We start from the raw sequence: 27,369 nt of genomic DNA, 5'->3' as shown, positions 1-27,369 counted from the left end.
AGTCTTCACCGTTCCCTTGTGCTTTGACTTAGATAGTCGAATTGTGCCAACTCTTTAGAGGCCAGAGGTCTCCCAGGTGCCTTCTCCTTTTTTAATATTGAAAAAGAAAATACTGGGGGCTGGAGAGATGGCTCCGTGGTTGAGAGCACTGGCTGCTCTTCCAGAGGTCCTGAGTTCAATTCCCAGCAACCACATGGTGGCTCACAGCCATCTGTAGTGAGATCTGGTGCCCTCTTCTGGCGTGCAGATGTACATGCAGATAGAACACTCATACTTAAATAAATCTTTAAAAAAGGAAAAAAGAAAAGAAAATATTGAGACGTTTGTGTGAACAGCGAAGAGCAGAGTGCTGTGCTGTTCTCTCACATTGTTAATATTTTGTTTGCCTCCTTGGCACTCTAGTGTCCCTTAGAGCAGCTACTGCAGACACCTGCGTTTCTCTCCTCAGACGCCTCAGTGCACCTCTGCATAGATCAAGGAAATGTTGTGCTATCATTACACCTATGGGGTGACGACAAACATAATTAACATCTAATACCAAAATTATTTTGGGTCATCTACCCAGGTCCACACATTGGGTTTTTTGTTTGTTGGGGTTTGTTTTAGAGTGTGCATGTATGAATTTGGGGTGTGTGTGTGTGTGTGTGTGTGTGCATGTGTATCTCCTTCCACCTTGGGTTCTGGTGATGGGACTCAGGTATTGAGACTTGTATTTAAGTGTCTTTATCTACTGAGCCATCTCGCCAGCCCTGTAGTAGGGCTCTTAAAGTTGTTCTTCATGTCTAACTATACGTGTGCAGCCTGTCCCTTTGACAATTCCCCAGTTCCCCACTACTGTCCCCCGATAACTACCTGCTCTGAGTTCAGTTTCTTTCTCTTTTGTATGTGGTCCCCATGGCATTTGTCTTTCTACACCAGGGTTATTTTACTTAGCATATACTCTCCCCAGTTATCCATATTGTTGCAGATGGCAGGGCTCCTTCTATTTAGAGGCAGAATAATATACTAGAGTAGCTGTGATAGTAGCAGTTTTTAGTCTGTTGATGGAAATCCAAGCCTGACCTGTGGGCCTGCAGCTTGTGAAAGGTGTTGTGATGGGAGGGAGGACAGATACCTCCCATTACCCATGACACACTGACTTCACAGCCTCGGGGGTGCACCCACTGTGGGGCCATGCTGACACACTGACTTCACAGCCTCGGGGGTGCACCCACTGTGGGGCCATGCTGACACACTGACTTCACAGCCTCGGGGTGCACCCACTGTGGGGCCATGCTGACACACTGACTTCACAGCCTCAGGGGTGCACCCACTGTGGGGCCATGCTGACACACTGACTTCACAGCCTTGGGGGCGCATCCATTGTGGGGTTATGCAGGTATTTATGTGTTCTCCCTTAGGTACCTCTGAGCTGTTTTCAGGAACACTGTGCTTTCCCACCATTCCCACTCATGATTTTCCTTTTCCAGGATTTGCCAACACATGTAATCTCACTTTTTAGTATAGCAAGCAGTTAAAGAGATCTGAGGTAATGAACCTGCGGAGTCTAAAATAAGTAACAAAATAACAGGGAAGAGTGTGGGGTTATGTGTATGAAGTGATGGGTTGGGGCATGCCCCTGCCCCACCTGCTGGCCCTCCATGTGCTGTCTCCTCAGGAGCTGGAAGCAGAGAGGGCCAGTGGGAAACTCAGGCTTTGGCCCTCCTCTCAGAGTGACACTGCATCACCAAGTGGTAGCTGCAGTCCTCTTTCCACTAGGTATGAACGAGCCTCTTACCTACCCTGAGGCCAAGCCCTACCCCAATTTAGCTAGAAAAGCTTTCAGCAGTGGGCCTCGGAGGACATAGCTTAGCCCTTCTGTCACACCACCACATACACCATGCTACTTGTATCAGAGCGACATCAACTCAACTTCAGTTTATTTTGTGTCTCGTGCTCTGATTGACTTTTACCAATAACTGTCAGAACCTCTACTGAAATTGTTTTTAATTTTGAGAGATTGTAATACGTCATTTCCTAGTGTAGGACAGGCAGTGTTCCAGTCATGTATCTACATTAGTAGGTGGTTTTGGTGTTGTAGCTTCCATTATCTGGGCAGTTTTGTAAGCATTTGATTGGCAAATCTATAACAGAAAGAACATAAATTTATTAAATCATTATCAAGATTTAGGAACTGAGGCCAATTAAGATAATTTATGCCGCTGATACTCCCACACAGCTATTAACAAATAGAATTAATAGTTTTTGAAATTGTGAACTAGATAAGAATATTTTTTTCTACCATAGAATGTTCTTAGGTGTAGCCATTGGGTGACGATTTTCCCATGTGCCCCGGCTGTGCATTAGGAAAGGCCTAGTAGTCATTTTCAATGGGGAAAGAATTCGGCTATGTTATAATGCTGATGTTACCAATACTTTTCATCTGCAATCCTTTGCATTCTTTCTCAGCAGCCTGACTGGAACAGTTTAGGCGTATTGAAGATTTTCCCCATCATTTTCTTTTTCTTCCTCTCCCACTGGCCTGCACTCACAGTGCTTCCCGAAATATGCTTGCCATGTGTGGAGAGCCTGCAGACCTTCGCATCTGAAAGTACACACACAAGTGTGGATGTGCACATGACTGTGCTCACACGTGCATTTTGTGCTAGGGAAGGGTGGAGTGGGGAGAAGGCCTGTGTGTGCATTTGGCAGAGGCTTCCATGGCAAAGCCAAAGGCTTTGTCTTTTGTTTTCAGCGGACCTGAGCACAGATCCAGCCTCAGTCCCACAGATGTCTGTGAAGTAGACATGCTTCCTGTCACTCCCCACGATATAACCACCCTGCAGATGGAAGATAGGAGCGGAAGACGTGGCCTTCAGGTCTGGCTGCTAGCAGAGGTCAGGACAAAAGGAGGTTTGGAGTATCCAGTATCAAGTTACTCAAGGTCCACAACAGTCCAGAAAAAGTCAGGGGAGCAGGTTGGATCCAAACCTTTGGAATGTAGCCTCATTCTCTGGCCTTATGTTTTGTTTCCCAGGAAACTAAAATCAATAATAATAATAAATTAAAGGGTACTGTGGGAGAATCAGTTTCTGAGTGAAGGCCAAAAGGACTAACTGCATGGACCTTGCTCCAGTATATGCACATAACAATTATACCTGACGCCTCTCTGCCCGGAGACGTAGGAAGCCACGTCCTAAAATTAGGCATAGTCCACATGAGCTCTGTGTATCCTGGTACTTTTGCAAGTGCGTTTGAATATAGGCTTAGGATTGCTGAGCTCTCCAAGTTGTTAGCTTCCAACAAGGAGTGTGTGCTCAGCTCGTAACCGAAGAGGACAAACATCTGTGCAGACTAATGGTCTTTGGGAATGTATTTGTAAAGTTGGCAATGCCTCTGGAGTTCCTGGGGGAGGTGAGGCTCTGAATGGCCTGTGGAATAAACTGTAAGTTGAAGAAATGATTATATAGCCAGACTCTACATGTGTTTTCTTCTCTGCATACTTCCCACCTGAACCACAGGTACTGCTTCCTGGCCTACATCTGGCTCCTGTCTGACTCGATGAGAAGGAACAGGACCATAGCTTGACTGGTCATGCCTCAGGAAGAGGTCTTGCCTCACTCTGAATAAGGGAGGGAAAGTATACACTTTTTCTTCATTGGACTGAATGCCACTGCTGTCTCTTCTCATTTGTGTCACAACTGACAAATAACGAATTTTCTTCTGAAATTCTCCTGTTAGTGTCCACAGTAGGGGCTTAAAAAAAAACCAAGGTGTCTGTCACATTTGGCAAAAGCTCACTTTCGATCACCAGCCATTGTGTGCCTCTTGTTACCTACAGGCTCCTTGATGTTGCAAAGGTTTTGTCTGAAGTGGATTGGCAGATGGCCATGCAGCTAATGGCTGTCACTTTTTAGTCTTGTTTAATAAAATATTTTCAGAAACTTCTTGCTCACTTTTTCTTTTGCAAGGAATATTTTGGATATTCAAGACTATTAGATAATAAAGAAATATTCAGCCACTCAGAAAAGTGTGAATATGAATGACTGCCTTTTGAAATATTAACTTCCTTCATACAGGTTTTGATTTTCAAAATAAAACATTGCAAACCTAGCAGAAACTTTTAACTCACTCAAATTCCATTCCATACTCTGCCTCCCTAGAGGCAGCCCCTATATCTATTTGGTATTTCTCATTCCCACATATGTGTTTATATTTTTATTGCATGTGATATGGCCATAAATAATCTACATTATTTCTTTGCACATTTTAAACTATGTAAATGGTACCCTGCTGCAAGTCTCCCGCATCTTTTACTTCTGAGATCTGTTCATTTGTTCTCTTGCTGTACAGTGTTCTGCCTTCACAATTTTTTTACCCCTTGGCAAAGAATATTTAGGTTTTTTTTCCAAACTTATTTTTTGTTATTGCTACACACAACAGTACTGTGGCCCTGCTTGAAAATTCCCTTTGTGCACTTACGAATGGTTTTTTTGTTTTTTGTTTGTTGTCTTAAAATTTTTTTTGTTTGTGTGCGCGTTGGGGGAAGGGGACCGTGCATACACCATGGCCTGCATGCAGAGGTCAGAGAACAGTTATCAGGAACTGGTTTGCTCCTCCTACCACATGGGTCCTCGGGATCCAGCTCCACAGTCAGGCTTGAGTCCCCTTACTGCACTGGAAGATGATTTTCTAAGTGCATTACCAAGAACAGAATTGTGAGGATCACGTCCGTAGACCTGCTCACACTGCAGGACTGGATCTGTTACATTCCCACCTCAGAGCCTCTCAGCCCTCAGCAGTGTCCTCAGCTACATCAGTGCCACTGGGTGTTCTTCCTCCACGAGCACTGTGCTGTCTTGTAATTTGCATTTTGGTTGAAACTAAACAATCTTTCTCTTAACCCTTCTGTTCATATCTATTTTTTGTTTGTTTTTGTTTTATTTCATTTTGGTTTTTTTTTCCTTGTCCGTTTTCATTTGTTTTGATTTTTGGCCCATGTTTTGAAATTTGAAAAAAATCTTTTACATGTTTTGAATACTAGCCCATTGTTATATGCTGTTTTACTCAGTGAGTGAATGTGTGTGTGTATGTGTGTGTATGTATGTGTGTGTGTATGTATGTGTGTATGTGTGTGTGTATGTGTGTGTGTGTAATTGGGTGTGTTGAAATGGAAGACCTACTGTAGTAGTGCCATCAGTGAGCGCACTGTGGTCCTGAACCTAATCAGAGAAGAAAAGGGAGTTGACCACAAGAGTCCTTAAACTCTGAATCCTGCATTCAGTGTGCCCACTGCCTTCTGCTATGGCTGCCATACGTTCCAGAGTAAACCCTTCCTTCAGTTGCTCTCCTTGGGTATTTTGTCACAGCAACAAGACAAGTAGCTGTAGATATAGAAAGGCCTTTTCCCCCTGTGGTTGAGTTCCTATGATGTAGGTTTTCAGTAATTCTCCTCTGGCTTAATGCTAGAGAACTATTACCATCAAAGTGATTTTTTGAGTTTTGTTCTTCACATGTAAGTCTGAGTTACATAAAACTTAGGGATTCGTCACATTTTATTGAATATTAAAAACCCGAGGTGGTAATTTCATCATAGATCTCTTTATGGAGACTTTAAGTATTGGGGGATGAATGGTGCACGTTTCCTAAAATTCACATTTGCCCTAGAAAGCAGACACGCTGTCAGCAGCCACACTCTTTGGTTTTCCTTGAGTGGGAGTGTCTACTGATGTACCTTAGCCGCTGGAAGGTGGGGACACCGTGCACATCATGGCCAAGCAAGAGTGGTTCTTGAAGGCTTTTTTTTTTTTTTTTTTTAATTTTTTTCTAAGACAGGGCTTCTCTCGTCCTGGCTGTCCTGAAACTCTCTGTAGACCTTGCTGACCTCTAACTCATAGAGATCCACCTGCCTCTGCCTCCTAAGTACTAGAATTAAAGCGTGGACCACCACTGTGCACCACCACTGCCAGGCTTCAAAGGCTATATTTTATCAGATAGAAATAAAGCCACCTTGTTCTCTTAAGCTGTAGTTTGTGTGGAAACTCATTTCTAGCTTCTGTGCTGCCTGGGTCTCCCATTAGCACCATATGGATGGTTGGATGTTGTTTTTTACCTATTGGCCATTGTACCCTTTGATTGGTGACTTTAATCCATTTGTTCAGCTTACAGACAGGGAAGAACTTAATGTTGTCTCGGTCTTTGTTCTGGTTGTTTTGTGGCTATCTTTTCCTTTCTTCCTCACTTGGCCCCTTTGTGAGTCAGTGGGTTTTTTTTTTTTTTTTTTTTTTGTGGTATCAATCTTTGATTCCTTTCTCGTTATCACTTACCCAAGAGGAATCTTTAAGCACCCCATGCTTACTCTAGCTCTCTTTGTTTTCCCCTCTAAGATGAGAATGGGGAGTTCCAGAGAAAGGGCTACTCCTTCAGGGTAGACTCTGAAATGAAAAGATACAAAGTCAAGGAAAATCCATAGGTATCAGACTATATATAAATAAGAAGGAGAGAATGTCTCTTAAAATCAAGAGCAATTTGTTACCCAGTTTATCCTAAATAGATTGATAAATAAAATACTTCAGAATAAGAAAAACTATGCACAGGGGTCCATATGTACACATCGAGTCACAGGGTGTAGAGAGGTGACTTTTGAAGTTGACAGATAGAACCAGCATATGTTGCTTGGGAAATATTAGACAAGGAGAGAGTTAGTGAACTCTTGATATGCACAGCCCAATGCTGATTGGCCAATGTGAGTACTGACAGGAGGCAACCCAAGTGAAGAGAGGGAGAAAGTATCTGATAGTATGTTCTTTTAATTAAAATCAGATCTCCAAACAAGGTTCTTGTTAAAGGGATCTGTCATGGGGATGATAAGAGTCTAATAAAAATAACTCAGCATGAAATTGCACGTTTCCGAGAGGAAGCAATAAATGGGAATTTGCGAGTCTGAATAGACTACAAGTATCCTTACTAAAACTTCCAGGACCAGATTCGTGGGAAGGTGGCATTTGCTCTACTAGGAAGTAGAGAAGTCCTAAGGAACTCTGGGAGTGTGTCAGAGATTTGACCCAAGAATTACTGACCGGTGGTAATTGGCTAGGTCTGATTAATATCTAGGAAATATATATTTTGGAATCAGCCCCCCTGTGCTCTTTTTTCTTAATTTCTTCTTTATTTTAAAAATATAGAAAAATACAGATAATGGCCTGTGGGACACTCATGTCCTCAGCACAAAGATGAATGTTGTTAGTGTCTTATCGTATTTGCTTCCCATTCCTTTTAGCTAAAAAAACGTTATGGATGATGAGGCTGGCAAGATGTTCAGCTGGTAAGGTGCCTGCACTATAAGTATGAGGACCCAGATTCAGGTCCTCATCACCCACCTTAAAGCCAGTTACACCTCTGTAACCCTGGCATTAAGGGGCAGAGTGACCCTTGCAGGGGCTCACTGACCAGCCAGTATAGCCAAATCAGTAAGTTCCAACTTCAGTGAGAGACTCGATCTCAAAAAATGAAGAGGAAAGAAGTCCAGTATGCATGTGTGTATGTGTGTGTGTGTGGTGTGTGTGCACACACACACACACACACCACACACACACCACACACACACACACACACACACACACACACACACACACACACACACACACACACACACACACACACACACACACACACACACACACACACACACACACCACACATACACACACACACCAACACACACACACCACACACACACACCACACCCTTATACACTTATACACACACACACATGCCCTCATACACACACACTCACACACACACCACACACACACACACACACACACACACACACACACACACACACACACACACACACACACACACACACACACACACACACACACACACACACACACACACACACACACACACACACACACACACACACACACCCCACACCCTTATACACTTATACACACACACGCACATGCCCTCATACACACTCATACACATGTACTCACTCATACACAAATGTAAAACACATAGCTATTTAAAATTTAAAATGTGTTTGATACTTCTCCTTAAAGTTTATGAATTTTTTAAAAGAATCTGACAGTGGTTTATGGATATTTGAGTGTATAATCTTACCTCCAACTAATTATAAGGCTAGAACCAAACCTTTATTTTTATTGGGTAAGTATCCGTCTAAGTGTTTTCAGTGCTTTGCTTTTCGTTACACTCCGTTTCCTGAGTCCATAATAGGTAAATCCTACTTGAAAGTTTTGGGGAAAATGTGTTTTGATTGAGTTAGTATGAATACTCAATAATATGTTAATTTTTATCAATCCTAGGATGTAAGTTTTGTACACACACCCCACACACACATGCACACCGTAAACTTTTTAATTTTATGAGTATGTGTGCTTAGTCTGCATGTATGTCTGTGCACCACTTGCATGTCTTATGCCAGAAGATGTAGAATTTCCTGGAACTGGAATTACAGATGGATTTTAGTCGCCATGTGGGTCCTGGGAATTGAACCCAGGTCCTCTGGAAGAGCAGCCAGTGCTTCATCTCTCCAGCCCCATAAACTTTTACAGTCATAGATAAAGTTGAACTTTTTAAAATCCTTCCCTGTATATCCCTTTTATCTCTCCTCCTCAAGTTCATTTCCTTTCATTTTAGACAGCCACAATCTTAAACCCCATATGATCAGTGTAGCTTATAATTGATACTGTTTTTCCACAAACATATTTTACACTTCATTGAGGATATATAATGCTGTTTGGTTTTGTAACTGTCAAACATTTTGCAAACATAATATATTGTGGTACAATATATTTCACAGTTTCTTCACAGAACACTGTGTTTGGTTTTGGTCTGGAGTGATTTGGGTTGGGGGAAGTTGTTTGTGACAGGGTCTCACTCTGTAGCACTCTTTGGCCTGGAACTCACAGAGATCCACCTGTCTCTGCTTCCCAAGGACTTGGAGTAAAGGCATGGGCCACCACACCTGGCAGAGCGGCATATTTCTATGATATGTATTTATGATTCAGATCATTACACCACTACTCAGTCCATTCCTCATTGCTGTGACCAAATGCTTGAAAAAGAAGCAACTTAGGGGGAGGGAGGGAGGGAGGAGGAAGGGGGAGGGAAAAGGAAGGAGGGGAGGGAGGGAAAGAAGGAAGGAGGTAGGGAGGGAGGGTGGGTTAATTATGGCTCACAGTTTGAGGGCACAGTGCATCATGGCAGGGATAGCAGGATGGCAGGGTGGCTTTCTTCTGTGACCGTGGGGCCGCGAGGTTGCATGCGTGCATCTCAGTGGATCAGAAGCGTAGCAGGGATGCCAGTACACCACTGTTCCCATGTTTATTGTCGGGATCCTAGACCTAGGCTGGTGCTGCCCACATTCAGAGGTGAGTCTTCCCTCCTCCATTACTTATCATTGGAAAGCTGCTTGTAAGCAAATGTTACTATACCTAATAGTATTAATGCCTAATCAAATCAAGTTCACAGTTGAAATGAACTGTGACGGCCACATGTGTCATTGTATTGCCACACTTATTTTGTCATTTCTCTATTTGACTTTAATCCTCCCCATAAATTTTGCAAAAACATAATGAGTACTTATTGTGTCCTAAATGCTCATGCTGTGCCACTGAATAATTCCAATGAAAAATCATTTCCGTTGGTTTAGCAAAATAAACAGCAACAATAGTATATAAGCAAACAATAAATTCTCTTAGAAGGTGTCTTGGTTACCTTCTTATTGCTGTGACAAAATACCACATCCAAGGCAACTTATAAAAGAAAGCGTTCAATTGGGTTTACAGGTTCAGAGAGTTAAGAGTCCATGGTGGTGCAGCATGGTGAGAACTCACATCTTGATCCACAAGCAGGAGGCTGACAGCACACTGGGAATGACTTGAGTCTTCTGAAACTTCAAAGCTAGCCCCACTGACACACTTCCTCCAGCAGGGTCCACACACATCCCCCCCCCTCCCCGATCCATATGAGCCTGTGGAGGCCATTTTCATCCAGACCATCATATTAGGCGATAAGTGGCATAAAAAGAATCAAGTAAAATCGGCAATGAGAGTGAGGGAACAGATGGCTGTTTCTATTGGTGAGCTCTAGTAAGCCTTATGAGGTACAGGCTGAGTAGACTTAAGGTGAAGTAAGGGAGGAGACTTCCATCAGAGAAAAGAGCCAATGTAAGGCTACCGAGGTGAGAAACATAAAAAGGCCAGCTTCCTAGACTCCAAGAGCAAAGACGGAGGGAGGTTTGGCCCAGAGGTGACAGGATGCACTAAGGAGTCATATTGTTTCAGTATCTATAACAGTAATGACTGACTTTGTGCTAGCTATTGTTCTATGGAGCCTCACTTCATAGTTACTGAGAGTGGGCCACTAGGAGGTGACGTAGCATGCCCAGAGTAGCTGAGGAGCAGAGCTAGGATTCAGACCCAGCTCCCCTTCTCCAAAAGATGAAGCCCTTGGGTATGAGGTGATCTGACTGGCTTGGCAGGGGTCTCATTCCTCCCTCCCTCAAGTCCTACACCCAGTCTGAGAGGGCAGCCTCCCGCCTAGAAGAGGACCATGCTTCTGTCAAGGGTATAAAAATACCTGTGCTCCCCTGAGCTGTGCTACCTTCAAACACGCTCTCAAGACAAAGCCTTAAGTCGCACTGCCATCCTGTCTGTCTTCACATCTTGCCTGGTAGCCTTACCCTTCACTTTCTATAATTCAGCTTCCATTGCAGTCACTCACATAAAATTGCTTCCGTCTGCACCCACAGGTTAGTTTGTAAGTCCGTTTCTTCCGCAGCTTCCGGTGAAGTTCACAGTACCTTCTATATACAGTGCATCAGCCTGGGTTTTACAGGGTTGAACAAGACTGGCAAACTGCAGTGACTGAAGAAGGCTTGTCTTGCTCTGTTGATGGCTGCCGCCTTGTTTGTGGATGGTTAATAGGCCAATTGCTGTCCTGTACCTTTGTGTGTCTATAGCTGCAGGTCATATAGTTAGTTGTTTTGTTTGTAGCTTTGCAATATAGGGAAACAATATGTCTAGGTATTTATCTCTTTTGCATTTGCTGCAAACAGAATTCTGTGCCTTTCCATGTGATCATTGTGACTATGACAACCATTTCTATTATTTCTCATGTGATTATTGAAGATGAGTGGCAAAAAGTGAATTGGCTTTGATCTTTTACCTTCTTTCTCTACTAGAATTGATTTGAATTAATTTAATGCTAATTTGAACATAAAAATCTCTGGTGAATATTAAATAATTCTCATCCCATATGGCCAAACAAAAAGCTACTCTAAGCGAAGTACTTCCATTCACGGGGACACAGTTGTGAGGTTTTGGTTGTGTTGCCAAGGCTGTATTGGACCGGCACTGAAGGGAAAACTGTCTTGCTTTGTCCACACGTCCACAGTCACTTGCTGTGTTTTCATGCCTTTCCTCCATTCATCAAAGAGGAAAAAGGAGCCGCTCACCTTTTTCATGCCTAAAGCTAGTGTGTGATAGTTGCATTGGAATGGGAATGTGTTTGCTCTGGTGACTGGGAGCAACTCTAATTCGCTCAGCTACATTCTGGATTACTGTTTGTGCCGGATAAGCCAGGATAGCTGCTTGTTTACAGCAGGAGTTAGCAATTTTCCTGGACATGTTGTCATTGCCACTGCCTTCACTGAAACCCAAAGGCCACTTAAAAGAAAGATGACAGACTCCATCCAGCGACTTGCAAAACTTTAAAAGCAATTCCTTGTCAAGCACGTGAAAAAACAACTCTTCTTTCTATATAACTTGAGAAGAAAAAAAAGAGAAACTATCTTACTCCAGATGTTGGAGCGCTTGTGAATCCTTGCTAGTGATTCAGGCCTGGGCTGGTTCATCCCCAGGCCTTTATGTTCCCTTTGCAAAACCCACAGAGAACACATTTGGGGCCACTTTGCAGAGTTGGCAAGAGTCTCTGCTTTTTAAGGGAATCATATGGACACAAAATGCCACAATCAATAGACTCAGAATCCCCAGGGCCCAGAAATGGGATGCTTAGGGCTCACAATCTAGGTCATCAGTTAGAATATGGCCTGGGCCCAAGAATCATCCCAATCCTTGCCAGGTTTTGCTTACTTGATTAAACTTGATTCAAACAAAACTAGGTTGAAGAGAATTTGTATTTTTTGTTGTTGTTGTTGTTGTTGTTGTTGATGATGATGATTAATGGTAGGCAGCAGAAAAACAAGAGAAAAAAAGGTGGAGAAAAGAGAGGAGGAGCTGGAAGGACAGGGGGTGCAGGTGATCAGCTCTGTTCTCATCGCTGAAGATCTGAAGAGGCCCAGACTTTCCATTGGAGCTGGGTGCCTTGCTTTACCATATAAGTGAAAAGTATTGTGAGTACAGTTGGGGATTTGAGAGTAGAGAAGACTTCAGATGTATGTGGGGGAGGGGAGAGGACAGAGGAGAGGACAGGACACCTGATAGAGTTATTGATTAGCCTGGCATTTCAAGGGGATAGATGAACTGGGCAGTGGTGGTGCACACCTGTAATTCCAGCGCTAGGGAGACAGAGGCGGATCTGAGTTCTAGGCCAGCCTGATCTACAGAGCTAGTTCCAGGACAGCCAGGGCTGCACAGAGAAACCATCCTAAAAAACAAACAAACAAAATCAAGGGGGAGGATGCTTTAGGATATAGCAGGATTCATATGGAAGACACTGAAAGAGCTCTGGCCCTCCTCACTGGAGTGCCAAGAACTTAACAGTAAGCTCTTATTTGTGTTAGTTGGGTTTTGTTTTGATTTTTAATAACTTCTTCTTAGTTATCCTTATCTGTGCCCCAGGAATCATGGCCCAGCCCTTCACCTGTTCCCTTTTAATAACCTTCACTTCGGTTATTTTCAACTATTTCAGCCTGTCCCTGTTGTCTAGTTAGTACTGCTTATATGCAGAAAGACAATGGCCACCTTTCTCTCTTTCTTTTGTAGGTGTCTGAACACACTCAGTTAAGTTGGATCCTCACCTGCATGGTGAGACTGCCTCGACTACAGCATTTACACCAGTGGAAGGTAAATGCCAGAGCATGAGAATTAACAGGAAGGAAGGTTCCTTCCGTGCTGTGCCAGGTGCGGGGAGTCCGAGTTCATTCACCACCCTGGTTCGCCGCCCACTGTTGGCTAGAGCCCCGTCATTCACAGCTCTGCCGGTGTCAGGCAGAAAATAGAAGGGTCCACCAGGCTCCTTCTGACTTCAGAATCGTTCTGTTATTTGTTTATCTGTACTTTGATAGGATTGGTAATGACGTGGAACCTACTGCATTATAATTACAATCAGAGTCTCTGGGATACCGCCCCCCCGATATTGCCTTCCTCCCCCTGGAATTAAGAATGTTTTTCCTGTGGGGATGAGAGACAACATAGTTGAGCCCAGGCAACAGCTCAAACCTATGGCAGCGGGAGAAAAAAGGCTGTCTTGTAAGAAATTCTACAAAGAAAGCTAAGTTAGATAATTCATAGTGCTTTCCGGCTGTCTACCTTTGCAGTTGGGTATCTAGAGGTCGTCCCAGTTATGTCAGCAATAATTTTAGCTTTAGCTTCTTTTGAGCATATTTTAGGTCTTCAGAAGTCATCCCCTAAACTGCAGAAAGAAGCCCCCTGAAGTGATCGTATCCTTGGGTCTGAGTATGTGGCCCCTCTCCCAACCCCCAACAGCTGGGACTTGAGATAAGAAGGGTAGGTCTCTCACTAAACGGGATTGTTGTTCTTAGAGACAAGCCACTTCCCCTCTCTCACGCTAAGGACACGAAAGGAGGCACCGGTCATCAGTTTTGGAGGTGTGGCAGTGGAGTCTCTTCCCTAGCTCTGGACTTTGTCTTAATCCTGTATTCCCTGACTCCATTTCTATTCTGCGGCTCACAGCAGAAATGGCTGTCTTGTACATATTCAAAGACCCCCACATTAAATAGCACACTATTGGTGAAGCTGCAGATTGACCACATGCTGGGAATTGAAGTCAACATCTTATAATGTTTTCTAGCATTTTAATTTTCGACGAGACTTCATTGTTTTAGTACAACATTATACCACTAATTCCTGATTGAACCTAGTAATGAAGTGAATTTCCTCGCTCTGGGAGGATATGCTAAGAGCAGTTCTGATTGGGACAGCAAGCACAGCTGGAGTGATGGGAAGGCAGGTCAGGGGTGCCGAGGTCAGGCTTCTCTGCAGGCTGGATGGGGAAAGCACCTAGAGCAGGCTAACAGCACTCTGTAAGTACCAGGGTTCTCTACTTCACTTCCTTTGTAGGTTCAGGGACCAGCGCTGACATAAAAACCCAGGCCTGGAGAGATGGCTGCTCTGGGTTATAAACGTTTCTTACTCTTCCAGCACCTACGTTGGGTGGCTCACAACAGCCTGGAAAACCAACTTTCAGGGACCCTACACCCTCTTCTGACCTACATTAGCACCTACACACATGTGGCTTGCACACACAAAGACACACACACACACATAAGTAATAATAAGGATAATAAAAATAATAAATTTATAAATTAGATAGCAGGATGACTCAGTACTGGCCTGAGGACCTGTATTCAATTCCCAAAACCCACAATAGAAGGAGAGAACTGACTCCTGAAATTCTTCCCTGACCTCTGCGTGCAAGCTTGATCTGCCTTCACCTATGCACTTGTACAGGTTCAAACACACACACACACACACACACACACACACACACACACTCAATCAATCAGTCAGTCAGTCAACCAATAAATAGAATTTAAACACACACACACACACACACACACACACACTCAATCAATCAGTCAGTCAGTCAACCAATAAATAGAATTTACCTGTGAATTTAATGCAACACTGGGGCTGGAGAGATGGCTCAGTGGTTAAGAACACTGGCTGCTCTTCATGAGGACCCAGGTTCAATTCCCAGTACCCACATGGCAGCTCACAACTGCCTATAACTCCAGTTCAGGGCATCTGACACCCTCACCCAGACATACATTCAGGCAAAACACCACCACGCACATGAAATTAAAAATATAAGAATAATTTTTTTAATTAATGTAGCACAGCTTTCATTTTCTAATCTCTCTCTTAACACCTGTATTTACTGTGGATGGTGGTGGCGGGTGAGCGGTGCCATGTGGAGAGCAAGGACAGCTTGCTGCAGTCGGTTCTCTGCCTCCAGACTCCAGGTCCTGGGGATTGCACTCTGGTCCTTGGGCTTTGTGTCAGGCACCTTTAACCAGTGAACTGCCTTGCCCACCCTGGTAGCAGCTTTTCAAAAGTGAGGTTATGTTTCTTTTCCCAAACTTTTCCTCTCTAAATTAATCTTGTACACAATAACTTTGTAATAAGTGTTTTTGAAAAATTTAATTTTGTAATAATTTCTGAACTTAACAGATTGGGAATCTAGAAAACACCGTTGTCCTTAATGAAAAGAATGAGAAATGGAGGTTGTATAGGATCTGCCCTGAGGCAAGGGGCCATGTGTAGCTCAGTGGTAGAGCTTGGGTGGGCTTTGCACAAAGGAGGCCCTGGCTCCCTAAATAAAATAAAATGCCATGGAGATGGGGAAACAGATCCCTCCCTCTCACTTCTGAAGCCAGGAACATGAACACGATAAGCGGCCAGATGATGTTAGAGCTGCTGAATGGACCGAAATATATGTTATTACAGGTGGCTCAGAGCGCACTTTGCTTGCTTTAAAAGTTTCGTAATTGAGCAATATAATCAGGTTGAAGTCAGATGTCTTTCTCTTCTCTCCTTGTTTCCACAGGCGAAGGCTGCGAGGCAGAAGCATGATGGGACAGTAGGCCTGCTCACATACCCTGTACTCCAGGCGGCAGACATTCTGTGCTACAAGTAAGGAGGGTGCCAGCCCCATGTGTGAATGTCTGTTTGTTTGCTCATGGCAGGGTCTCCCTGTGAACTTGTAATCTTCAGGCTCCTGAGTGCTGGAATTGCAGGCATGTGCCACATGGGAGTGTTTTTAACTCTTCAGGAGAAGGTTTGATTTGTGGAGGAGGAGTACAAAAAGGATCAGATATACCAGCCGGCATAACATACTGAATATGTGTCTTTCAGTGACTCACAAGTGCCATTCAGAGTTAGTGCAGAGTGCCTTCTCTGTGTTAGAGACCTCAATAAGTCTTCTCTGTGTGCTAACCTGATAACAGCCTTGTAAAATGTATCACTGTTACCCTGTTCCTTAGAAGACACGGTTGGGCCTCAGGGTGGTGAGCAGCAGATCCAAGGTCATGCTAGCTAGGAAGGTTTGGAGCAAGGGTCTGAGTCAGAAAGGGCTTCAGTCTAAGATCTGGAAGGTTTGTCACTTTGCGTCTCTGAAGGGGTGAGCACAAACTGTTCATCTTGTGGCCAAGAAGCAAAGAGGAGAGGAGAAGGGAAGGAAGGGAAAGGAAAGGAAGGGAGGGAGGGGGGGAGGGGAGGGGAGGGAGGGGAGAGACAAGGAGGAAGGAAGACAGGAGGCAAGAACAGGTACAATGCTCATCTGGTGTGGCAGTCATGAGTGGGCACTCTCTACATGTATCTGTTTTGTTTTGTTTTCTATAGTGGGGATTGAATTTCAGAGCTCACACTTGCTCTGCAAGCACCCCACCACTGTGATACATTAACAGTCCCTTTTTGAGTTTTGGCTTCAAAAACAGAGTCTGGCTAAGTTGTTCATACCGGCCTTGAATTCACTCTGTGTGAATTCATACAGCCTTCAAATAAATGTTCCTCTTGCCTCAGCCGCCAGGTAGCTGGAATTAGAGGCTGTGCCCAGGCCCAGCACCAAGTTTATTTTTCTATGCAGTGCCTGCCTTGCTTCTCTTGCTGTCAGATGACATCGTGGACTTCAGTAGAGGGAGTGAGTGCTTATCATGCTTTCTTAGTTCGGTAGAATTAACACGAACTTAATTTTTCCTTCTTTGTGATTTCTTAGATTAGTTCTTAATATAGATTTTAGCAGTCGTAAAACACAATTGCTTCCTTTTCCTTAAGTTGGAAACGCCCATCTTTTCATTGATTCCCTCCTGCATATCTGAATTGCCAGCAACACTGCATGTGCTTTGGGACCAGTATGATGTCAGTAAGTCCTTGTGGGGTTGCAGCCACCGATGTGACAGCTCATGTGCCTGTCGAGGTCCATATGCATCATGGAAGTGCTGATTGATGGCTGATGACAGGCAGGGGAAGGACAGTGCACTGCTTACTGCGATGGGCATATTAAAGCAGTGGTGTGCTTATTAAAACATTGCTTATTGGGGTTGGGGATTTAGCTCAGTGGTAGAGCGCTTGCCTAGGAAGCGCAAGGCCCTGGGTTTGGTCCCCAGCTCCGAAAAAAAGAACCAAAAAAAAAAAAAAAACATTGCTTATTTCTGGGATTTTTCATGTAAGTTTTTAGACCACAGTTGGCTCTAGGTAACTGAAGCTGTAAAAGCTAAAACCGTGATAAGAAGCAACTGAGATATATTTTTATCAATTTCCCAAAGTCTAATTGGCAAAATGATAACATATATACATATATATACATATTTATATATACATATATATAAACATATGTCATTTTATTTTTAGCAGTCATTTTATTTGCAAGTTAGATAAACAGGGAACACCTCTCAGAGTTATTGAGCAAATTACGTAAGACTGATAGCACATGGTTGAAGCAATATGGTCATCTAAACAAGACCCACATAATGACAACATGGGATGATATATCAACATGAATGGGAAAATCATCCATGGCTTCAACCCACGACGAAGTGCTATGCAGTTATGATTTTCAGATACAGGAGAACACCGTTAGAAGGCTGACGTGAGAGAAGTAGACTTTTAAGATCTCAAAGCATGTTTTACATACCATGTTTAGAGTCAGGTCTTGGGTTGCAAATGTCCTAGTATCAAACACAAAACCGTCCATGGTTCAGATGGGGCAGGTATCCCCGAGAGTTTCACGCTGGCTTCCTCTCTGTCTCAGGCTACTCCAACATCAGCAGGATTCACTGATGAACGTCCTAAGTGTTTCCAGGGTAGGCCTTTCTCCCCCACTCTGTAGTGTTCCCTCTTAACCCTTACAGGTCTCACCAGTGGTTAGAACAGTGCTTCTCCCGAGCTTCAGAAAGGTGCTGGGTGCTCGTGGTAAAGCTCTTCTGTTCTGTTCTGATTTGTAGAGACTCTTTGTTCAGATAACGGATTAAAATGCTTCTCTCTAAGACCTGACAATCACTACTGCAAGGTAGTTCCTTCCTTGGCCTAGAAACTCTCTGCCAGATCTAAAGCCATGATTAGGTTACAGATGTGGACACCTGCATGTCCCTTTTCTAAAAGAAACAGCCCTTCTGTCTAGTCTCGGACTAGACCATCTGTGCAGTTGGGGGTTTTGTATTTGTATTTGTTTTGTTTCACACATTTCTGGATCTAGGGAAAGTCATGAAATGTCTAGGAATATTTATATTATAAACACAGGGAGGTTGATAGATTGAAGGACAGGTACAACATCTGTGGTTGCTAGCCACCTGAAGGTCTATGTGGCCTCTTCATAAGATACCGATGCGAGTCTGATACCGATTTTGTATTTGCTTCTGTCAGAATCAACATCAGAATGAGTGCTGTGGTAAGCCAGGGAACACGCTAGGAAATGAACAGAGAAGCAGCTTCAGATGGCTTATAAAAGACATGTGTAATTGTTTCCACAGGAGCGGTTTAAGGAACCCAGGCATGGGAAGCTGAGATTATCTTATCTGGAGAACATAAACAACAGAAATTTAAGCCAAGCCTAGAGGTTCAGGACTGTAGTATTGGCTGTTTACCAGGTTGAGCAGGAAGGTCACAAGTTCAAGACTTGCCTGGGCCACAGAATAAGTTCAAGGCTAGCTTGAGTAACTTAGTGAGACCCTGTCCCAAAATAAAAGCAATAGGAGGGTAAGTGATGTAGTTCAGGAGTAGAGAGCTTATCTAGTGTACACGGAGCTCCAGGCTCAGTATCTATACCAGCAAAATAATAACAGTAATAGCAGATATGTGAAAAAGACAAAGCTTGAAAATTGCAAAAGTCCTTAATTTTAATTGATATATTCCTTACTTATCTGAACGCCCGATTTTAAGGAGTGGTCCATCAGAGGACCAGAAGGCCTGCTGCTAGATAATGTCTTCTAGACTCCACAGGGAAGCTAGACCTGTGATATCTCAACAAGATGGTCACCTAAACAAGACCCACGTAATGACATCACCAGATGACACCCCAGCATGGATGGGAGAAATCTCACATGGCTTCAACCCAAGATGAAGTGCTATAGGCAGTTACTGCTGCTCAGGGAGGGAAAATCACTCTGCTTCAGGGTAAGCCCCTGAGAGTCAATCAGCCCCCACTGCTCAGTCCTGAACACATATGTAGGAGCAACACTAGATGCACTCAGAGTGTATGTGTGTGTCTGCCTGTCTGTCTGCTTTGTCTGTGTGTCTGAATCTATGAGTCTGTGTCATGTAACAATAATTATAGAAGAAAAGGTAGAGTTGGGGTGAACATGGGAAGAGTTGGAGGTGGGAGAAGGAAGAGTAGAAATGATGTAAATAATGCTACCTGCTATGAGATTCTCAAAAAAATAAATGGTTGGCCTTATATTAAGTAAATATTTACTTTTCTTTCTTTTTCTGTCTCTTCCTATATACATATACATATACACATACACAGATACACGGTGTACTCATACTCAACACTTTTTTTAAGTATCTGTAATGCGGCAGTACTAGGCAGTGCCGCTGTGCATGCCCTTGAAGGGGATAGAAGGAAGGACTGACAAGTGCCGAGTGGCATTCTCCAAGTATCCTAATAGCTGATAGATAACATTCAAATTCTCATGATGCTCTGTAGGACAGGTGGTGATATTCCCACTTCCAGATGAAGAAATTAGGTTTCAGGGCGAGATAGTGTAGTGTCTGAGCACTTCCCTAGTATATGTGAGGTGCCACCAAAAATGCATATTAATAATTAATATTCAAGTATTAATTAAATTAGTTATCTAATTAAAAGTTATAATACTAATAAATTTAAATTTTAAAAAGAAAGAGAAGTTAACTCTTGGGAGTAATTTGCTAAGTTCTACAAATAGACAGAGGGATCACCTAATGAATGTTTCTCAAGAATTTGAGCGGACAAACAGGAGAAAAGGCTGAGACTGGAAAAATCAGAAGTTGAAATGGGCCTGGTAAGGTTGCTCATCAGGGCAGGGCCCTTACCTCCAAGCCTACCAACCTGAGTACAGCCTCAGAACCCACGTGGAAGGAGAGCATTGACTCCCACAAGTTGTTTTCTGACCACATGCACACACACACACACACACACACACACAATAAATAAGTAAACATGTGTAAACAAAGTCTTCGATGATGTAGGAGAATGAGGCAGTGAGCCTTTAAAAACTCTTATGCTATGACAAAATCCCTAAGGTAAGTCAACTTGACAGAGGAAAGATTTCTTTCCACGGTAGGTTTCAGGGTTTCAGCACATGATTGGTTGACTCCATTGCTTCAAGTGTAGAGTGAGACAAGATGTCATAGCAGAAACACATGGTGGGACAACACTACTTTATTTCATGGTAACAAAAAGAGGTGTAGGGAGAAGGCAGGTCAGGGTCCCCAAATTCCCTTCCAGGGCCACACCTAATTTGTTTCTAGCAGGCCCAGCTCTTAAGTGGCTCCACATCTCCCAGTAACACCATAGACTGGGACCAAGCCTTTAGCACATGGTCTCTGGCGGGACATTTAAAGTACAAAGTGCAAAGGAAGAAAAGGAGCAATGTAGAGAGTAGGCTAAGTGGCCCGGAACTTGAGTTTGGTGGTTTCAGCTTCCAGGAGAGTCTCCCTGTTGTCTGAGGGTGGAGGCGCTGCCACAAGGAGCAAGCATTTGTAGAGCAGGTTTTAAAACGTTGATCTGGGGGAGCTAGCCTGTCCTGGAGTCCTACAGGACCCTGAAAGCTGCTGCCCCAGCTTAGTTCTACCACACGGCCTCTGCGGCCACGCCTTCTCTTTCTTACTGGGATATCTGTAGAGCATAGGGCTACATTAAACAAACTCCATTGCAAGGCAGGCTAAGGTTCTGGCCCCAGAAACTGGGAATTAGAGAGGAGAGTGGATGGAGGCTGTCAACAGACAAGCCAATATGCACACAAAGAGAGAGCAGCAAGTTGTCTGCGTATTTCAAGGACAGCGTGAGGTCGGTGTCATCGATGCCATCTAATTGAACACCAGTTAATGCAGAGGAAGGCGTAAAGGAGAGCAGTAGCCGGGCCCTGCTGTTTGGAGGCTGTTTCACCAGCCTGTAGCATGACGGTGAGGGTAGGAGGAAGATCCCACACACATTCATTATGGTGTTGCCCTGCAATGAGCTGGGCAGCCCTAGGAGAGGACTAGTCAGAAGCCACAGTTTAACTCCATAACTAATGAGTATCTGTACCTAATAAGTAATTACTAGAAGGGAGAGTCATGTCCAGTAAGCGATCAGTAAGGGAGAACCAGCCCTTTGTGACAGCCCCAAGCCCCTTTCCCAGCCTGCTAAGTAAAGGCAGCAGTTCCGAAAACTCACAGGCACAGCCAAGCAAGTCAGGGAGAGCAGTATCCACGCAGACAGTGATCACTCATCTGGACACTAACACTGCCAAAGGGGTGGGATGGAGCCCAGGGAAACCAGGCAGTAAGCCTGGAAGCAGAGGAGAAACCGCCCAGTCACCAAGGAAGAAGATCAGAGGCATTATTATGTGACAGAAGTTATAACAATCAAAATTATGAAAGACTTTGTTTTATGTTGTGTCTGAGAAAGCGCAGCCAGGGTGAGAGGGAACAAAAGGGAAGGAGAGAAAGAGTTGGGGGTATTAATATGGATATCATTATGTCGGATATAAATTTTGAAAGGGCAACCCTAAATTATTTGAAGTGAAAGGCAGACTAGGGGGAGAGAGGCTGGGAACGTGAAGAGAATAAGCCCCACAAGTGAGTGGAATCAAAGACAGACTGACTAAAGTAAAGTGTGAACTCCGCCGATGGGAAGCAAAGGCCAAGATAAATTACAGGAGGTGAAAGCGGCAGGAGGAAGGGCCAGAAACAAACAAACCAAAGGCAGATGCAGGCTCCACGTGGAGCCGCGGGCCCAGGTGAAAAAAATTAAAATGGTTTTAATCCTCTTATAAAAAAATCAAAACCCCACAGATTTGTAAGAAAAGAGTCAAGGATCCGACAGAAAGCGAGTCACACACAGCGTCACTATGAAAACTGAATGTGTTTTTTGTTTAGCGGGTGGCTTTGGGAATCTGGAACCATTTTGACATGTGGAAATATTCATTTTGATGTGCTTAAAGTGTATTGATTATGGTAATTGTTTTTTCTGTGTTAGTTGCCGTCCATTGTGATTTCCGATGGGCTACTGTAATTGCTTTTTAACCTGCTCTGTTGGCTAATTTGGTCTGGGGGAGTCAAGGTGACCTCTGCATATGGGTCTCACTATAATTACCACCTAAGAGTAGCAAAGACCAGTCAAAGAGAAATTGACAAGAGCGGGCCATGTGCTTGCATACCCCAGAGAAGAGCCCAGCAGCCCTGTCCAGATCAGAGGGTTCAGAGTAACCATGAGTCTACTACTCACTGAGCAGCCACTGGCCTGCTGGCGGCTTAGCCCTCCTGGGCCCTCTGCAGCTTCCCAGCACAGCCCTGCTGACCTCAGATGTCAGAAGAGAAAGCACGGCCAGGTCCATAGCCTCAGCCACACCTTCACCCTTTCACTGCTGTTCTGTTTTCTTCTGTCAGACTTCCTAGACTTCCTGTAAAACAGCTTATATGTGGGGGCTACCCATCACTTTCATGCATGTTTTATACCCAAATCTGGATTGCCACTGGGTCTGACCGTGTCAGGGGTTGAACATTGGTATTTTTGTTTTGCAGGGTGAGTTGGCTATTAAACGAAGACGCTGTTGTTTGAGAAAAATCAATGTGCCTCCCATAAGGCCATCTATGCCTTTCTCTTACCTGTTCTGTCCCTCATTTTATCAAACGTTAGTGAGTGTTCGTCCTATCAGTTGTTTCCGTGCATTGAGCACTTACCTCAGGAAAGGCTTGGTAACCCTAGAAACCAGCCGGATGGTACGCTAAGGCTTGGGAAGAGGGAGAAACTCTAGATGGTAGCGCACTGCTTCATCCAAATTAAACTTCCTTGGTCAGGAGCTGTACTTGTGCTATCGAACCTAAAACCTTGAAATCACCTGTCTGCACCCACATTCCTCCTCAGGATCCCATGATTTGAACTGCATATGCGGGAGTGACATCATCATAAATGGATTCTCTTACGTTCTGAGTGGGTTTTTTTCCACATCCTCATTTCTTAAAAAAAATTAGATAAAATTCAAGTCTGCTTTGTTCCTTTTCTCAAATCATTTCTCTCACCTCTAAAAGCAGGTATTTAATGATTTTAAAAGGTGGTTTGGGTAGGTCTTAATTTTCTTTATTTCTCTCATCATTATGATCATTATTTTTGTCCATCTTTCAGTCCCGGGGGTTCAGCCCAGGGCCTTCATCAATGTTTCCATAGTCACCTCACATCTGTGCATCCTAAAAACACGCACACCTGAACACGACTGCCTTAGACAAACGGCAGTGTCCCCTTCACAGCTCTGCAGTCTGCTTTCTTCCCTCTACGTTGTCTTAAGACCCAAGTGCAGTGTACTGTGAGCTTTTCATTTGGTTTCCCCAATGTTAACCATCTTCCAATTACAAATACTTGAAAATGAAGATGCATATTGCAGAGAGGTCTTGAATCATGTCTCGTTTGATGGGGAGGAGAACCTCTGGCCAGAAGAGCTGTCTGCCATCTCTAATTTGAAGAATGGGCAGGGTGTCTTTCAAGTGTGAGCCACAGCTCCGAGGTGAAGGCATCTGGTCTAGGCTGGAGTAATCTGCTGACTGGGTGAGGGATGAGGAGTGGCTTTTAGACACAATTATGCACACAGCATGTGCTATTGAAGACGCCATGGCTCCCTCCCGGCAAGATCCCGTCATGCTGGTGTTGATGGCTCTACCCTTTTGCGATGGGAGAAACAGAACCAGAGTAGACAAACGTGCCTTCAGCACACACAGATAAAGACTGGGCTTCAGTGTTCTCTCTGTAGTTGGCGAACATTTGTTGAACACCAACAGTGAAGTAGGCACAGGAAATGCAGCTGCTTGCAATATCACTTCCAGCTAAGGAGCCTCGCTGAACTTTTCTGTCTGTGTTCTATTAAAGGTCCACACACGTTCCTGTCGGGGAGGATCAAGTCCAGCACATGGAACTGGTTCAGGATCTAGCTCGGAGTTTCAACCAGAAGTATGGCGAGCTCTTCCCACTGCCCAGGTCCATTCTCAGTAAGTGACAGCCAGACGATTATGACGTCTAGGCACGTATTGAAGAGTAGACTGCAGACCGGCAACTTCCCTGGCCCTGACTTTGTCTCACTGACAGCCTTCAGGGTTCATAACTGGAATCCTTATTGTCTGGGGTCGTGTGGGATAGAAGGTGATATTGGAGTCTAGAAAACATTTTTTAAAAAGTGAAGACTGGAGAGATGGCTCAGCGGTTAAGAGCACTGGCTGCTCTTCCAGAGGTCCTGAGTTCAATCCCCATCAACCACATGGTGGCTCACAACCATCTGTAATGGGATCTGGTGCCCTCTTCTCACATGTAGGTATACATGTAGATAGAGCACTCATATACCTAAAATAAATAAATCTTTGAAATTTGTGAAAATGTGGGAGAAACTTTTAAAAAATCATGATTTCTAAGATTATGTCAATAGATTATATGTGTAAGATAACATTTGGTTTAATAGAGCAAATTGCACAGAGTTTTACACACCAGCTAAGGCTCAGCAAGGCTGTGTCCGAGCTGTGTGTCCAGTTGGTAACAAAGCTGAGCCCTGTCAGCTCTTCTGATCCCAAAACTGACGCACCTCGCCCTTCTCAGCATTCACAGTGAGACAAGTGTCGGGAGAGCGAGAGCCGCTCGGCGTAATCCACACGGTGAGCGAGCCGATGGCCCTCACACTGTTGTCTGAAGCAGACAGGAGAGATGGGACAGAGAGTCCACCCACTGCATCTGAAATGCCAGCCTCAGCTCTGCTAGAGCGTCCCGGGCATTGAAGTCAGCCTCTTTCACAGCAATAAGCAAAATATCAGTGTTCCAGCTCCTGCTGTTTAACCTGCCACAGTTTCATCTCTAATAGCCATAAACTAAGCAGTTATCAGGAACACTTGTTTATGAAGCAACACCCACTCCGTGTGTGTGTGTGTGTGTGTGTGTGTGTGTGTTTCTATCACTGTGTGTGTGTGTATGTACAGGTGTGTGTGTGTAGAGACATGGAAGGATTGTCACAGACAGTTAAAGTCCCTACAGCAAGGTGGGAGGTAGAGACAGGCCAGCTGCATGGTGGCAGGAAGAACAAGAGATATCCCGCCTCAAAACCAATTCCCTAAAGTTGTTCTCTGGCTACAGACTTGCCTGGCACATGCATAGCTGCACATATACTTTGTGTACACAAAAAAAATTTAAAAATTCAGTGTGCACAGAGCCAAGAGATGGTCAGAGGATAAAGGCACTTGCCTTGCAAGGCTTGTGACCTGGGTTGCATCTGTGGAACCCTCAAGTGTGCACAGCATAGCAGCATGGCCAGCATAGTTTCATTTGTGTCAGTTATACACTGGATGTGTCATTGCCAATGCATGCTATGGATGTCGCACAAACAAGACCTGTTTCTGATGTCTTTACTTCCATAGTTGGTAAATTGCACAAATTCTTCAAGATGAAAGCTTGCCATCGTACGATCAGTATCTCTGGTGGGGTTGGCGCCTTCCAGGCCAAGACGGTAACATTCTCCGTGACTTGTTTTCACTAGCATCCATGAAGAAAGTGAAATCTCTTCGTGACCCTTCTGCCAAGATGTCAAAATCGGACCCTGACAAACTGGCCACTGTCCAAATAACAGACAGCCCAGAGGAGATCGTACGGAAATTCCGCAAGGCTGTGACGGACTTCACGTCAGAAGTCACCTACGAGCCGGACAGCAGACCTGGTGTCTCCAACATGGTGGCGATCCATGCGGCCGTGTCAGGCCTCTCGGTGGAGGAGGTGGTGCGCAATAGCGCAGGCATGGACACTGCACGCTACAAGCTGCTAGTGGCCGACGCTGTGATTGAGAAATTTGCTCCAATCAGAAGTGAAATTGAGAAACTGAAAATGGATAAGGACCATTTAAGAAAGGTTTTACTTGTGGGATCTGCAAAAGCCAAAGAATTAGCCTCTCCTGTGTTCGAGGAGGTGAAGAAGTTGGTGGGGATTCTGTAGGAAGGTCAGCCAGTCACTGCACACCAATGAAGGCAGCTTTTCTCCCACAGAGCTTAGCCTGTCCATATTTAGTTCAGTTTGATGATCAGTTGCATTTGATGAAGCCATCAACTGAGCAATGTTCCAGTCCCATCAGCAAATGCTGTAATTGAGAGCTGAGGCAGGCACAGCTCTTCTGCTCAAGTTAAACGAGGCCCATTTTTTGGTCTGAAGTATTCCTGCAAACTTGAACAGTGACTGAGCCATGAAACGTGCTTGCTGTGTAGAACTTACTGTATCAGGTGCACTTCATCTGCGCTGTACAGGCCCAAGCTATAATCCGAGTCCAGTGCTATTTGCAGTTCATTAGGAGAGGTAGTTTCACAGCTCACGTGTCACTGTGATGATGTTTGTCCTTATGTATTTGAATGACTTGTTTCCTAAGAATCACACACTGACTTATTTCAGCAAATGTCTGTTGTTCAGCGATTCAGGAGGTGATCATGGAAGAACATTGCTTCAGCTCCAGGGCCTGCATTCCTGGTTGTGTTCCTAATAAGCACTTCTATTTTTACACACATCTCAGCTTAGTCTCACCAAGTGCTCCCTCTGTGGAATACGTAGGAACCGAGGGGCAGGTCTGGCTTGCACACCAAGGCCTAATATCAAGATTGATTTTGCAGGGTCAGCAAGATGGCTCAGCAGAGAAGGGCTCTTGCTGCCAACCAAACTTGACTATGTGAGTTCAGTCCCTGAGATCCACATGATTAAAGGAGAGAACCAACTCCTCAAAGTTGTACTGTAACTTACACACACACACACACACACACACACACACACACACCACAATGAAATGCACACACCTACCCACACACAGAATAAATAAATGTTTACTTTTGGATTTTAAGATTGGTTTTACAATACTTGGATAACTGGAACTAGGAGGAACTATATCCCAGAGTCCAGATTAAAACACTAACTTGCTTTAGGAAGAGGGTGCATTTTACTTTGGGGAGGTTGCATACTGTTTTCTTAATTCATTTA

General features: G+C 44.2%; 2 protein-coding genes across 5 annotated transcripts in view; both read left to right on the top strand.

Annotated features, from left to right (window-relative positions):
- Positions 1 to 27,224, top strand: part of Wars2 (tryptophanyl tRNA synthetase 2, mitochondrial) — a 76,470-nt gene extending 49,246 nt beyond the window's left edge. For 2 of the 4 annotated variants that reach the window (XM_032907919.1, XM_032907917.1), the window contains 4 exons: positions 12,957 to 13,037; positions 15,763 to 15,848; positions 24,253 to 24,371; positions 25,898 to 27,224. In XM_032907919.1, coding sequence (XP_032763810.1) covers positions 12,957 to 13,037; positions 15,763 to 15,848; positions 24,253 to 24,371; positions 25,898 to 26,346 — 735 coding nt within the window. In that variant the 3' untranslated portion in view covers positions 26,347 to 27,224. The remainder of the gene's footprint in view (positions 1 to 12,956; positions 13,038 to 15,762; positions 15,849 to 24,252; positions 24,372 to 25,897) is intronic. The other 2 variants (XM_032907918.1, XM_032907920.1) reach the window with 2 other exon arrangements.
- Ccdc175 (coiled-coil domain containing 175) overlaps positions 1 to 27,369 on the top strand; it is a 464,210-nt gene that overhangs the window by 114,995 nt on the left and 321,846 nt on the right. The window lies entirely within an intron of this gene.

The sequence above is a fragment of the Rattus rattus genome, chromosome 7 (assembly GCF_011064425.1).
Source record: "Rattus rattus isolate New Zealand chromosome 7, Rrattus_CSIRO_v1, whole genome shotgun sequence".
NCBI lineage: Eukaryota > Metazoa > Chordata > Mammalia > Rodentia > Muridae > Rattus > Rattus rattus.
Note: the sequence above shows the minus strand (reverse complement) of the source record. Positions and strands in the feature narration are given on the sequence as shown.